This window comes from Pelophylax lessonae, assembly GCF_965119305.1.
Source record: "Pelophylax lessonae genome assembly, chromosome: 8".
Taxonomy (NCBI): domain Eukaryota; kingdom Metazoa; phylum Chordata; class Amphibia; order Anura; family Ranidae; genus Pelophylax; species Pelophylax lessonae.
In genome coordinates this window covers 228111830-228126105 of record NC_138775.1, presented here as the reverse complement: position 1 = coordinate 228126105, position 14276 = coordinate 228111830, and the positions used below count along the sequence as shown (strand labels likewise).

General features: G+C 45.2%; 1 protein-coding gene across 1 annotated transcript in view; it reads right to left on the bottom strand.

Annotated features, from left to right (window-relative positions):
* The window catches only part of LOC309562234 (histo-blood group ABO system transferase 2-like), a gene marked incomplete at its 5' end in the record, with an annotated part of 58239 nt that extends 44713 nt beyond the window's left edge, over positions 1 to 13526 (bottom strand). Inside the window, one exon of the mRNA XM_082266356.1 lies at positions 13351 to 13526. Coding sequence (XP_082122482.1) covers positions 13351 to 13526 — 176 coding nt within the window. The remainder of the gene's footprint in view (positions 1 to 13350) is intronic.
* Between the last annotated feature and the right edge of the window lie 750 nt (positions 13527 to 14276).

Below are 14276 nucleotides of genomic sequence, written 5' to 3'. Positions count from 1 at the left end.
CCACAGCGTTGCCCCCAATGATTGCAGAGTGCCAGCCACAGCATTGCCCCCAATGATTGCAGAGTGCCAGCCACAGCATTGCCCCTAATAATTGCAGAGTGCCAGCCACAGCATTGCCCCCAATGATTGCAGAGTGCCAGCCACAGCATTGCCCCTAATGATTGCAGAGTGCCAGCCACAGCATTGCCCCTAATGATTGCAGAGTGCCACCCACAGCATTGCCCCTAATGATTGCAGAGTGCCAGCCAGAGCATTGCCCCCAATCATTGCAGAGTGCCAGCCACAGCATTGCCCCCAATCATTGCAGAGTGCCAGCCACAGCATTGCCCCCAATCATTGCAGAGTGCCAGCCACAGCATTGCCCCCATTGCCCAATGATTGCAGAGTGCCAGCCACAGCATTGCCCCCAATGATTGCAGAGTGACAGCCACAGCATTGCCCCCAATGCCCAATGATTTCAGAGTGCCAGCCACAGCATTGCCCCCAATGATTGCAGAGTGCCAGCCACAGCATTGCCCCCAATGATTGCAGAATGCCAGCCACAGCATTGCCCTCAATGATTGCAGAGTGCCAGCCACAGCATTGCCCCCAATGATTGCAGAGTGCCAGCCACAGCATTGCCCCCAATGCCCAATGATTGCAGAGTGCCAGCCACAGCATTGCCCCCTATGATTGCAGAGTGCCAGCCACAGCATTGCCCCCAATGATTGCAGAGTGCCAGCCACAGCATTGCCCCCAATACCCAATGATTGCAGAGTGCCAGCCACAGCATTGCCCCCAATGATTGCAGAGTGCCAGCCACAGCATTGCCCCCAATGATTGCAGAGTGCCAGCCACAGCATTGCCCCCAATGATTGCAGAGTGCCAGTCACAGCATTGCCCCTAATGATTGCAGAGTGCCACCCACAGCATTGCCCCTAATGATTGCAGAGTGCCAGCCACAGCATTGCTCCCAATCATTGCAGAGTGCCAGTCACAGCATTGCCCCCAATGATTGCAGAGTGCCAGCCACAGCATTGCCCCCAATCATTGCAGAGTGCCAGCCACAGCATTGCCCCCATTGCCCAATGATTGCAGAGTGCCAGCCACAGCATTGCCCCCAATGATTGCAGAGTGCCAGCCACAGCATTACCCCCAATCATTGCAGAGTGCCAGCCACAGCATTGCCCCCAATGCCCAATTATTTCAGAGTGCCAGCCACAGCATTGCCCCCAATGATTGCAGAGTGCCAGCCACAGCATTGCCCCCAATGATTGCAGAATGCCAGCCACAGCATTGCCCTCAATGATTGCAGAGTGCCAGCCACAGCATTGCCCTCAATGATTGCAGAGTGCCAGCCACAGCATTGCCCCCAATGATTGCAGAGTGCCAGCCACAGCATTGCCCCCAATGCCCAATGATTGCAGAGTGCCACCCACAGCATTGCCCCCAATGATTGCAGAGTGCCAGCCACAGCATTGCCCCCAATGATTGCAGAGTGCCAGCCACAGCATTGCCCCCAATACCCAATGATTGCAGAGTTCCAGCCACAGCATTGCCCCCAATGATTGCAGAGTGCCAGCCACAGCATTGCCCTGAATCATTGCAGAGTGCCAGCCACAGCATTGCCCCCAATCATTGCAGAGTGCCAGCCACAGCATTGCCCCCAATGCCCAATGATTGCAGAGTGCCAGCCACAGCATTGCCCCCAATCATTGCAGAGTGCCAGCCACAGCATTGCCCCCAATGATTGCAGAGTGCCAGCCACAGCATTGCCCCCAATGCCCAATGATTTCAGAGTGCCAGCCACAGCATTGCCCCCAATGATTGCAGAGTGCCAGCCACAGCATTGCCCCCAATGATTGCAGAATGTCAGCCACAGCATTGCCCTCAATGATTGCAGAGTGACAGCCACAGCATTGCCCTCAATGATTGCAGAGTGCCAGCCACAGCATTGCCCCCAATGATTGCAGAGTGCCAGCCACAGCATTGCCCCCAATGCCCAATGATTGCAGAGTGCCAGCCACAGCATTGCCCCCAATGCCCAATGATTGCAGAGTGCCAGCCACTCCATTGCCCCCAATGATTGCAGAGTGCCAGCCACAGCATTGCCCCCAATGATTGCAGAGTGCCAGCCACAGCATTGCCCCCAATGCCCAATGATTGCAGAGTGCCAGCCACAGCATTGCCCCCAATGATTGCAGAGTGCCAGCCACAGCATTGCCACCAATGATTGCAGAGTGCCAGACACAGCATTGCCCTCAATGATTGCAGAGTGCAAGCCACAGCATTGCCCCCAATGATTGCACAGTGCCAGCCACAGCATTGCCCCCAATCATTGCAGAGTGCCAGCCACAGCATTGCCCCCAATCATTGCAGAGTGCCAGCCACAGCATTGCCCGCAATGATTGCAGAGTGCCAGCCACAGCATTGCCCCCAATCATTGCAGAGTGCCAGCCACAGCATTGCCCCCAATCATTGCAGAGTGCCAGCCACAGCATTGCCCCCAATCATTGCAGAGTGCCAGCGATCCCCCCGCGAGACCCATGCACTTACCTCACGGACGGTCTCGCAGCTTCTCTTCAGTCCCCGGCTCCCCGCGTCTCCGAGTCCTCAGTCCCCCTGCGGCGCCTCCTCGTCCAATGGCACGGTGTTTGCCTTTCGGCCAATCAGGAAGCGGGAGGACCCACTCCCTGATTGGCCAGGAGGAGGATGTGTGTGACAATAGTGAATTCTCATTCGCTATTGTCACAGAATGGGTGGGTCGGGGCGCACTGCTCCGCCCCCCGGCCGCCACGTCTGCGGCTGCGTGGTCCAAGCGCGGGACATTCAATTGTACAGCGCGTCCTTAGGCGGGCAGAGGGATCACCCAGTTCTGCGAACTTGCAGAAAGTTAGTAACCGGTTCTATGGAACCGGTGCGAACCGGCTGAATCCCACCACTGCTTACGGCAAGTGGGTGAAAGATAACGATCTGCCAGCAGATCTGCTAATGTGGAATTTCTTATATCTTTAATGTGCACATATGTGAGTGGCATATTCAATAACATTTGTAAACGGAATTATGCTATGTGACATAATTTTACCCTTACATGAGCATCACCACCTAATGGTTGGAGGAGGAGAAGACTAGTCTCTGACCTAGGATGTACAAAATATCGGCCCATATCGGCCGATACCGATATGCGATGGCCAAAATATCGGTATCGGCAACGAAAAACCGATATCGGTCCGTCGCTAGTGCCCGGGCTTTTTTTTTTTTAAAAGCTAGTGATGTTTCCTGCAGCTCCGCTCTGCCTATAAGGAATGTAGCACAGAGCTGCAGAAGGAGTTTCACAGCACTGCAGTGAAACCCAACTCCGGGCTACACAGTGGTGACAGGCAGGAGTCGGAGTAAGAAGACACCTCCCCAAGCCCCAAAAAATGTGGGAACTTGTAGCGTCGGGGACCCAGGACATCAATTCAGCATCATGTGCCCTAAGTGCAGCGCTGACACTACCACACAGAAGCTAGTGGAGGAAGTGAGTCCTCTGCCAGCTTCAGTGTTACGTGACAAGTGGGAGAGGACAGGGTTGCCAAAGGTTCCAGAACGCTGTTCCGGCAGAAAAAAAGCCCTGCTCATAGAAATGTCATTTTCATATCCTCACTTGAATGTTTCCTAATAATTTGCAAAACACACCTTTTATTGATTAACAAAAGACAACATTGATACTTATTGTCACACTCTAGAAATTCCTGTTTACTTAAAGGATTGCATCACATTTAATGGGTATGTAACAGACCGCAAAAAAAAGAAAAAATGTAATTTGTGTTTACTTTTTTGTTCTTTCAGTCATGGAGGCTCAGTATCACATGTGACAGTTACTTAAAGCGGAGTTCCAGCCCCGGGGGTCAATTTGAGCTAAAAATACCCTGGGACAGTCAGGGCAAGTACATTCCATGATGGATAGCCTCTGAACTGTCCCGGGTCAAACTTACCTGTAAGAAGAAATACTTACCTTGAAAATTTCTTCTCCAGCGCTACCATCTCAGGTGTGGGCAGCTGAAGCCGCAGCGTCCCTCTTCGTGTCCTCTTCCGTGACGTCGGAGTCCCACAATACACTGCACCGGCCCCGCTCGTCACTTCCGGTGCAGGCGCGGCATCCCTGCCCAGAAGCTGTTTAGCAGTGAATGCTGCGCCTGCATCGGAAGTGACGAGCGGAGCCGGTGCAGGCGCATTGATTCCTGGGAGCGATGATGTTCAGCTCCCAGGAATCATCGCAAACCGGAAGTGACGGCGCGGGCCGCGGCGCAGAGGGAGGAAGTGGAAGGAAGCTGAGTATATTTTCTTCTATAATAAGGTAAGTGACAAAAAAAAAAAATCGCCAGTATCCATTTCTTTTTCAGGTTGCCCTCAGCAAGCAGATGGCCCAAAATCGGTTTTAGCGCTTTTGAGGCCGGAACTCCACTTGAAGGTGGTCTTTATGCTACTGCAGTCTGTCCAGGAACACCCACCCATGAAGTCATTTTGTTAGTATCATAATTCCCCACAAGAGCCAGCCCACTGCTGCTTTCATCAGGCTACTCCTTGAGAGAAGTATTGAAGGCAGGCTGTGGTGATGTTTTTAGAAAGCTACATACAACATCCTGCCACGACCACCCACCACCAGCCATGATCTGCCTGATTACATTAAAACCACAGGTATGAAATCAATAGGTCTAAAATAATGTATGTAATAGAAACTGAAAGATTTTTTTTTATGTGATTAGGATTAGCGATCGACCAATATCGTTTTTTCGTTGCCAATACCAATATTTTGCCGATCGCATATCGGTATCGGCCGATATTTTCACACAAAATTACCCAAAAAAACCATACAAAAATCGACAGAAATCTCTTAATAAACATGTTAATCTTCATTTATTAACATTTTTGTCGCTCGTTCTTCACACCTTAACTGCATAAAAACTGATATGAAAACTTCAATTCCAGGGACATTTGCTTTGCATTTCACATCCTGATTGTGCATTAATGCATAAAACTGACTGCACTGCAGTAACATATTGCAGTGTGTGAGTCAACTACTGCAGCACTTTTATGAAAAAAGTGCTGCAACAGTGGACTCACACACTGCAATATTTTACTGCAGTGCAGTCAGTGCAAAACAGCTAGGAAAAAAAACTAGGCAACAATAACAGCTACACAAAATACACATACACAGTGGATTGGATGGACTGGAGTCAGTGGAAAAGGACTACCACTGCAGTAGGGCAATGACTGCAACTAATGCAGTGCAGTTAGTGCAAAACTGCTAGAAAAAGAGCAAGGCAACAGCTACACAATGTCACAGTGGATAGGACTGGACTGGAGTCAGTGGAAGACTACCCTCTGCAGTAAGGCACTGACTGCAACTAATGCAGTTCAGTCAGTGCAAAACTGCTAGAAAAAAGCTAGGCAACAGCTAGACAGTGGATTGGATTGGACTCTTAGCAGTAGGGCATTCACTGCAACTACAGCAGTCAGTGCAAAACTGCTAGAAAAAAAGGTAGGCAACAGCTATAGAGTGGAGTGGAGTGGACACTACTCTTTTCAATACTCCCAGTTAAGTGGAAGAATATTATAATGCAGAAAGTGGAACATTTCAGCATGCCCAAGGTCACCTGTTAAAGGTCTTCTGTTTTGTTCAAACAATGCTGAAACTTCGTAAACATATTTAGGAGTCTACTGCTACTTTTCTGCACTGGGTTGATCTCTTTTGTATGTCCACCTGCTATTCTATCATCTGCTATCATACAACATTGCTAAACCTTCCTGCATCCATCTGCTACTGTCTCACCTTCAAGTGTCTATCACCTACCACCTCCACTCAACCTATCCCTCAACCTTCATCATTGTGTTACCACATACATAAAGTCACTCTAGGAACCAGCTTGCTAATTGTGTGTATTTACTGGCTGAAATAAGACCTTCCACACATGATGAGTCATTGAGGTTGGGAATGGTATCTCAGCATATCTCTTACATGACTACTGACGTGGAACTATTTCTGCAGCTGAAAATCCACACCATATAAGAAACGCAGGAGCGTTACACTTTCAAATAGAGATGAAGTTCATCATCCAGGCTCATCGTTGCAGATTCAGAAGAAATTGAATCCTCCACATGAGGTCCCAATAAAACACAGAAAATGTCCTGATCAATTCGACGACGATGAAGCAGATGCTCTTCTGTTCGTTGACGTATTTTTGGACATTTGTCTGTTTTTTCAGCATGCTGCTCTTCATAAAAGTAGTGTTCTGGACTTTTGTTTTCGGCAGGAACCTCCTGCACCTCCATATCTTCTGTCAGCCATTGTTTCGCCTTAGCCAATACATCATCAGAAGAGAAATCATGGTTCTTGTATTGAGAATTCAAAAGACTTGCAAGCACAACATGTTTAATCTCTTCATGCTTCTCAAAACATATATAAGTCAAAGCTCTTATTGGCTAATATTGCTACAGGATGAAACTCTGAAGAAGATCATCCCTAAAAAACTGAAATTTGTTTATAGGAAAAAACAGGTCAATTAGAAATAAATTAGTCCACACTATATTGGACCCTCCTCATGCCATCCAAATGTTTGCAGACATGAAAGGTTTTGTGAAATGTAATCATTGTAAAGCATGCAGAACAATGAAAAAAGGCAAAAAGAAAACCAATAAATTAATGGCCAACAATACCAGGAAAGAATATGAGATTAATTCTTTAATCACATGCAAATCCACCCACGTTGTATATGTTTTAGAATGTCCTTGCCACCTACAATATGTAGGAAGAACAACTAGAAAACTTAAAGTCCGAATAGGTGAGCACTGTAAAAATATAAAGAAGGGATTTGAAAAACACAGCGTATCTAGGCATTTCAAACTTAAACACTTAAAGACCCGAGTGTACTCTCCTTTTATGGTATTGACATGATAAAGGAAAATTGGAGAGGTAGAGACAGATTGAAGGCAGTATCACAAAAAGAAACAGAATGGGTATATAAAATGGATAATTTATACCCACAGGGTTTGAACATCGATATATATTTAAATCGTTTTTTGACCAATTATTAAAAAGGCCAGATTATATAACTTTACATCCACTTTAGAAAAAATATTTTTACTGATAATTAACATTATTACCGATAATTAATATCCTTTCCATTCTTTTTATAAGAATTTTTAAAATGTTTTCATTTTTAGAACAGATTTTTTTATTGGGTTTAGATTTTCCATTATGGAGGCTTGTCGCTCAGTTTTATGCATGGTGTGCTTCTAATTGGCAAATATGCTCTGTCTAGAGGCACTGTCTAGAGGCACAACTATTAAGCACACTGCACGTTTTTTCCACAATGACAGACTCTATTTCTGTTATGTTTAATTCAACACAAGGTGTGTTTTCATCAGCGGGCACACCCTGTTTAGATGTATAACAATAAGGCTTATGGTGCGGTCTTTCCGCAATGACACATTGATTTCTTTTATATTCATGCTTTGTCTAATGCACGGCGTGTTTCTATTAAAGGATATGCCGTGTTCAGATGTATAACAATTTGATTATATGAATACATTGTATTTCTTACATTGATACACTATATCCTGGTTGCAATATGTATATTAACAATATTGAGGGATTTACATGTTAAATAAAAACATTTTTGTATGTATAATTTAAAGCGGTTGTACACTGCCAAAAAAAAAAAAACAAAAAAGGCATAATGAGCTAGTATGCATCGCATGCTAGCTCATTATGAAATACTTCCCTTAAACGCAGCCCGACGCGGCCCGACAAGCTGTCATACTCCATCTGCGTCTCTTCTGGGTTTGGCGGCTCTGGCGCTGTGAGTGGCTGGAGCCGCGATGACGCCATGCGCGGGAGTCACTTTCTGGCAAGTAGCCGGCAAGGAACTCTGAAGGTCCGCCCTGCTAGTGTCAGCGGCTACATGCAGGGCAAATATCTCCTAAACCGTGCAGGTTTAGGAGATATTAATTGTACCTACAGGTAAGCCTTATTATAGGCTTACCTGTAGGTAAAAGTAAAAACATTGAGTATACTAATGCTTTAAGGAGGAGGACAGCGGCTCTCCTCTATTTTAAGTGATGCAGTGTCCTTCGGCGTCCTTGCTTCACATAGTTAGAGTCCTTATAAGTTTTTATATGTTTCTTATGATATCTGAACTCCTATTTTTTGAAGATACAGTATATGGGCACTTTGAATTGTGGTGTATAAGAGTAGATTATCACCCATAACTGATATCATCTGGGAAATACCTAGTATTGCGCTGATCATTTTCTTTATTCACCTTTAAAATCCCGTCTCCTGCTCCTTCTATACAATTTCAGTCTCAGGGATGTGGTGCTGGGGACTCTCAGACATCAGACAATTCTATATTTTCAGTTTCAAAGTATAACTAAAGGCAATACTTTTTTTCAGTTTTGGATAGAGTTGAGGGGGCGGGTAGAACACCTGTTAGGTTTTTATTAGTGTCTGCGCTCCTGCTACGGAGATCACCCTGTTTACCAATATCGCTTAGACTCCTTTTGCACTTGTGCAACTTGGGATCCGACTTGTGTGAAGATATGTGAAATTCAATGTATTTCTATAAGAGCCACTCCTACTGACACTGCACTAGTCGCTGCAACTTCAGAAAAAGGTTCCTGCACTAGTTTGGTCCGACTTTTGATGCGATTTTGGTCCAGAGAATGTAAAGTCAGATCAAAGTAGCACGAAAAGTTGCACTGTAAAGTTGCAATGCAAGTCGCATAACTTTGTCATCTCAAAACAGGGGAAATCTTCTAATGGGGACACTAGCTCAGGTGACCCTGGTGACAACCAGAGATTTCATCTCACTTTCTGTTTTGGTTATAGGACAGGAAAGAAAAAGGAAATCTCCCTACAGGAACACCCATAAAAAAAAAAACCCTCCCTTATAATTAGTGATCGACCGATAACAGTTTTTCGTTGCCGATACCGATATTTTGGCCAATGCGTATCGGTATCGGCCGATATTTTCGTACAAAAATTTTTTTTTATTTTTTGTTATTTGACATGTACTCTTGTGGGGGGATCTGGGGGACCCCAAACCCCTCCTCCGCTGTTAAAAGCATTCAAAACGCCAAAACGCCAAGTTAATCTGGCACCAGACAGTACCCGGAAGTGATGTCACTCATGGTTTTTACATGGGGACCCGATCAGAGCCAAATGCGGCTTTGATCGGATCTTCAGCGGCCGTGCAGGCTGGTTGCCCGGGTCTTCCGGTGGGACGGGAGACCCGGGCGAGCTGCGGAAGGCGGCGGGGGGGGGAGGGGTTGTTTTTCAGGGGTTGGGCTTGGCCCCTTAGTTCCAGGGAAGTGATTGTAAAGTCTAGTTTTTTTTTTTTTTAGAACAATGCTCATTGTAACTGAAATGTGCAGGTTTACTAATGCATTATCATAGTTAATCTTTACTGCAAGAAGTTCCTTTTTTCTACCACAAGATGGAGTTTTATGAACTTGGATTAATCATTACTTAAGAGGATTGCATTTTGGGAGTTGTGGTTCCAGCCAGAAAGAACTCCAATGTTAAACCAACCCAAAAGGACTTCTAAGACCAGCCTGCTTTTGTATGGGAGGGGTTATATAAATTAGAAAACCCAGGAAGCCAGAGGGGAGTCTGGGAAAGGAGACTGTGTGTGAGGAAGTGCAGGCCCTGTCTAGAAGAGAGACAGGGAGAAAGATCAATGAGAAGACGGTGCTTTACAGTAGAGACAGTGCCTGTTGGTTCAGGAGAACTGGTGAAGCTGCTGCCATCTGCCAAGACAAGTCTGCATCCATCTCACTGTGTGCGGGAGCCAGCGATCATTCTGAGGCCTAGTGCTGGAGACCCAGACCTGCTGATTTCTGCATTGACACTGCTGAGTCTATCTAAAGGCTGTTGCTGCATTGCAGAGGTACTGCTGCCTGAATACTGCAGAGGTACACATGGAATCGTTTCATCTTAACCACTTGCCATCTGCTCACTAGAGCAGTGGTACTCAATTCCGGTCCTCGGGACCCACTAACAGGCCAGATTTTAAGTATTACCTTGGGGGATGCAGACTAGAATACTGCAATCACTGAGCAGCAAATGAGATCACCTGTGATGTAATTTAGTTATCTTGCAAACCTGGCCTGTTGGTGGGTCCCGAGGACCGGAGTTGAGAACCACTGCACTAGAGCTCTACTGCGGCAAAGTGGCCCGATAATGTCTGACGACGTAGACCTACGTCGCCAGACATTCCCCTTTCTCGGCGGAGCACGCGTGCCGCCGGAGGCTCGCTCCCGCTGTATTCAGTCACAGCGGGAGTCGGGCCAGGGGAGGAGCAGCGGCTATCGCCGCTGCTCTTCCCCGTTCTTCGGGGAATCGAGTGTGGAGATCCTAAGTGACAGGCAGGGTCAGATTGCAGGGTTCAGCATAGCTGAACCAGCGATCTGTCCTTGTGTCACTCAGTCACCTCCCCCCACACACGTCAGTACATACATTAACCCCTCCCTCTCCAATAAAATTAACCCCTTCCCTGCCAGTGTCATTTTTACAGTAACAGTGCATATATATAGCACTGATTACTGCAGTAATGTCACTGCTACCCCCAAAAGTGTCAAAAATGTCAGTCAAGGGTCCGATCTGTCCGCTGCAATGTCGCAGTCCCGCAAAAAAAAAATCGCAACATCGCCGCCATTACTCGTTAAAAAAAAAAACACCAAAAATGACAGAAATCTTTCCCTTAGTTAGCAAACGCAATAACTTTTGCGCAAACCAATCAAAATACACTTATTGTGATTTTTTTTAACAAACATAGGTAGCAGAAAAAAAATTGGCCAAAAATGTAAAAAAAAAATAAGATTTTTACATTTGGGGGGGGGGGGGGGTATTTCATATAAAAAAATGTAAAAAATATTGTTATTTTTTCAAAATTTACGCTCTTTTTTTGTTTATAGCGCAAAAAGTAAAAATCGCACAGGTGATCAAATACCACCAAAAGAAAGCTCTGTTTGTGGGAAAAAAAGGACGTAAATTTCGTTTGGGTACGGCATGGCACGGCCGCGCAATTGTCATTTAAAGTCGCACAGTGCCGGATCGCAAAAAGTGGCCCAGACGTAAGACAGCAAAATCCTCCGGTGGTAAAGTGGTTAAAGGGGCCCCCGTTCATCACCGAAGGAGATCTGCTGCTACAAATACTGTGCTCTTGGTGAGTGGAATATTAATCCTTTGTGTCACACTGACTGACTCTGTAGTGAAATTCATTGTAAGACAAACTGCACTATCCCTCTTAAAGGCACCACCAACTATCCTTTGATGTTCTGTAACAATCCTGCTGTTTAGAATTTTAACCCTGAACATCTGAGATACATCTCAGTATATACTCTTGATAATTAACCACTTGCCGACCGCCGCACGACTATCTACGTCGGCGGTCAGCCCCTCACAGGCAAACTGACGTAGGGCTACGTCGCTTGCTTGTGAGGGTCTAGGGTGGTCACGGGGAGAGGGAGAAAGTCAGGCAGCTTGTGTAAACAAGCTGCCTGTCATTCTCCTCGGTGTAAAAACACTGATCACACGTTGATCAGTGTCCTTACAGCTCAAGCCACAGCCAATCACAGTAGAAAGCATGCCCCTAGGAACACACACAGCCCCTCCCTCTCAAATAAAGTTAACCCCTTCACTACCAGTGTATTTTTACAGTAACAGTGCATATGTATAGCACTGATTACTGCAGTAATGTCACTGGTAACCCCAAAAGTGTCAAAAATGTCAGTCAAGGGTCCGATCTGTCCGCCGCAATGTCGCAGTACCGCAAAAAAAAATCGCAGATCGCCGCCATTACGTGTTAAAAAAAAAACAACAAAAATGACAAAAATCTTTCCCTTTGTTAGTAAACGCGATAACTTTTACGCAAACCAATCAAAATACGCTTTTTGCGATTTTTTTTACCAAACATAGGTAGCATAAAACAAATTGGCCGAAAATGTTAAAAAATTTTGATTTTTACATTTTTTTGGGGGGGAATTTCATATAAAAAAAAGTGAAAAATATTGTTATTTTTGCAAAATGTAGGCTCTTTTTTTGTTTATAGCGCATGATCAAAAAATCGCACAGGTGATCAAATACCACCAAAAGAAAGCTCTGTTTGTGGGAAAAAAAGGACGCCAAATTCGTTTAGGTACAGCGTCGCACGACCGCGCAATTGTCCGTTAAAGTCACGCAGTGGCGAATCGCAAAATACCCCCTGGTCAGGAAGGGGGTAAAATCTTCCGGGGCTTAAGTGGTTAAGACCCTTGCTGGAGGCTTTGCCACTCAGTGCCCTTGTGAACTCCGTGTTCTACAACCATTTCTTTATTACAGAAAACATTTTCTTTATTTTTTTTTTTTTTTTTAAACAGTTGGTTTTATTGAGAATGAACAAAGAATATAATAACAAAAGCTTTGCGGTCTTTCTGTCATAGAAAGACATATGAAATGGTGAACAAGCGTATTGTAAAACATTACAATGGTATGTGATTTTACAGCATTGGTAAATTAAGAACATTTAGCCATATGATAACTCGCAAGAGCGTAAATTAGTTAAATATAAACATCACCCGGTACTTTTGACCGGTGAGGTCATAACGTCACAAAAAACTTTTCCATAAAGTTTAATTTAGTAATTTAAGCATTGAAGAAAACAAAATAAAGAGAAATAATTAGGGTTAGAGTTTGTGTGGGGGGGGGGGGTAGATAGAAGGGAAAAGGGGGGGGGGTGAGGGTAAAGAGAAGGGAGAAATGAAAAAGGTAGCAAAACCAAGGGTATATGACGAAATATAGCAAAATTTGTTTAGTATAATCGATAACTTCTGTGGGTGCAGTTCAGGATATTAGAGGTAGTTTTCCGCAAGACAACATTAGGAGTTCAGTGCATACATTGAGCACTTCAAAGAATACAAGCAAGGAATTACGAATTACGCATCATTAATCCATTGATACGGATCAAGTAATACGGTTCAAGGATCAAGCAGGCATCAGTTCCGCGTAATGATCAGAGAGGGTGAACAATTGCCAATTGGCCCAGATGTTCCTAAATTTAGCAAGTCTGTCATCTGACATTGTCAGTGTTTTTTCCATTTCGTAAACTCTCCCAATTTCAACTAGCCAGTCTTTTATAGTCTTTTTATAGTTTCTTTATTTCTTAAACTTCTTCAAGAGCTCCAATGTGGCTGGCTGAAGATTTACTTTGAAGACTGCACTAGAGTGCTTGTTGCCCAACAGTTTATATTCTAGTCTGTTGACTTGAATGAATAACTTCCTCTGAGTTCTCGCCCAGCACATCATACGTTAGTCTCTTTGGTGGTCTGATGGACCATTTTTATTTTGACTCTGGGGACTGTGAGGGCTCACTTTCATCTTCTTCATCAGTAAAAGAGGGCTTAGTTTCTATTGCCTCAGAAATCTGGAGATCATCAGGTTCCACTCTAGTTTCTGAAGGTGACAAAGATTTAGGAGATTCTAGGTTAACCATCTCTGAGCCACTATTTGAATCAGGTACATCCATCATTGGTCTCTTGGATCAGCAGTCTTTGAGTCATTATTTAAATCAGGTGCATCCACTCTGGTGGGAAGAGAGAACCATGGCCATTCAAAGTCCATTTCCTCTTCATCTTTGCTCTCTTCTTCATCAGTTTGTAAAGTGGAACCCTAGGGTGGGCTTTGAAGCTGAGATCTACCGGAGTCTCATGTAGGAGTGGGTCTTTCCTCTGCTCTCCTGCAGATGCCTCTTTGATGGTCAGTGAAGGCCTGCCAAGACTATCTGTGACAGGTTACAGTAATACTGCGGCACCCCAGTGAATGCAACTCCCACTACTTTGGCGCCCACTGCACCCGTTGCTTGATGCTCAATACCCTGACCTAAAGCCTGCACCTTTAGGGAAGAGCTTAGTCCACTCTTGTTCGTTCAGCTACCTCAGTACGATAAGGTCTCCTAGAAAGAGCACCTGCATCTTTATTGCCGACCCCTGGGTGGTACTTCAGGCTGAATCAAAATCCAGATAGGGCAGCCAGCCATAGATGTCCAGTAGCCTCCAACCTAGCAGAGATGAGGACATAGATCAGCGGTTGTTGTCAGTCTTCACCACAAATTCTGCTCCATATAGATAGTCTTTCAGCTTATCGGCCACAGTCCACTTCAAAGCCAGAAACTCCAATTTGTGGGTAGGATAGTTCCTTTCAGCTAAAGTTAGACTTCTACTCACAAAAGCGATAGGTCGTAGGTGCCCAAAATACTCTTGGTATAATACTCCTCCTA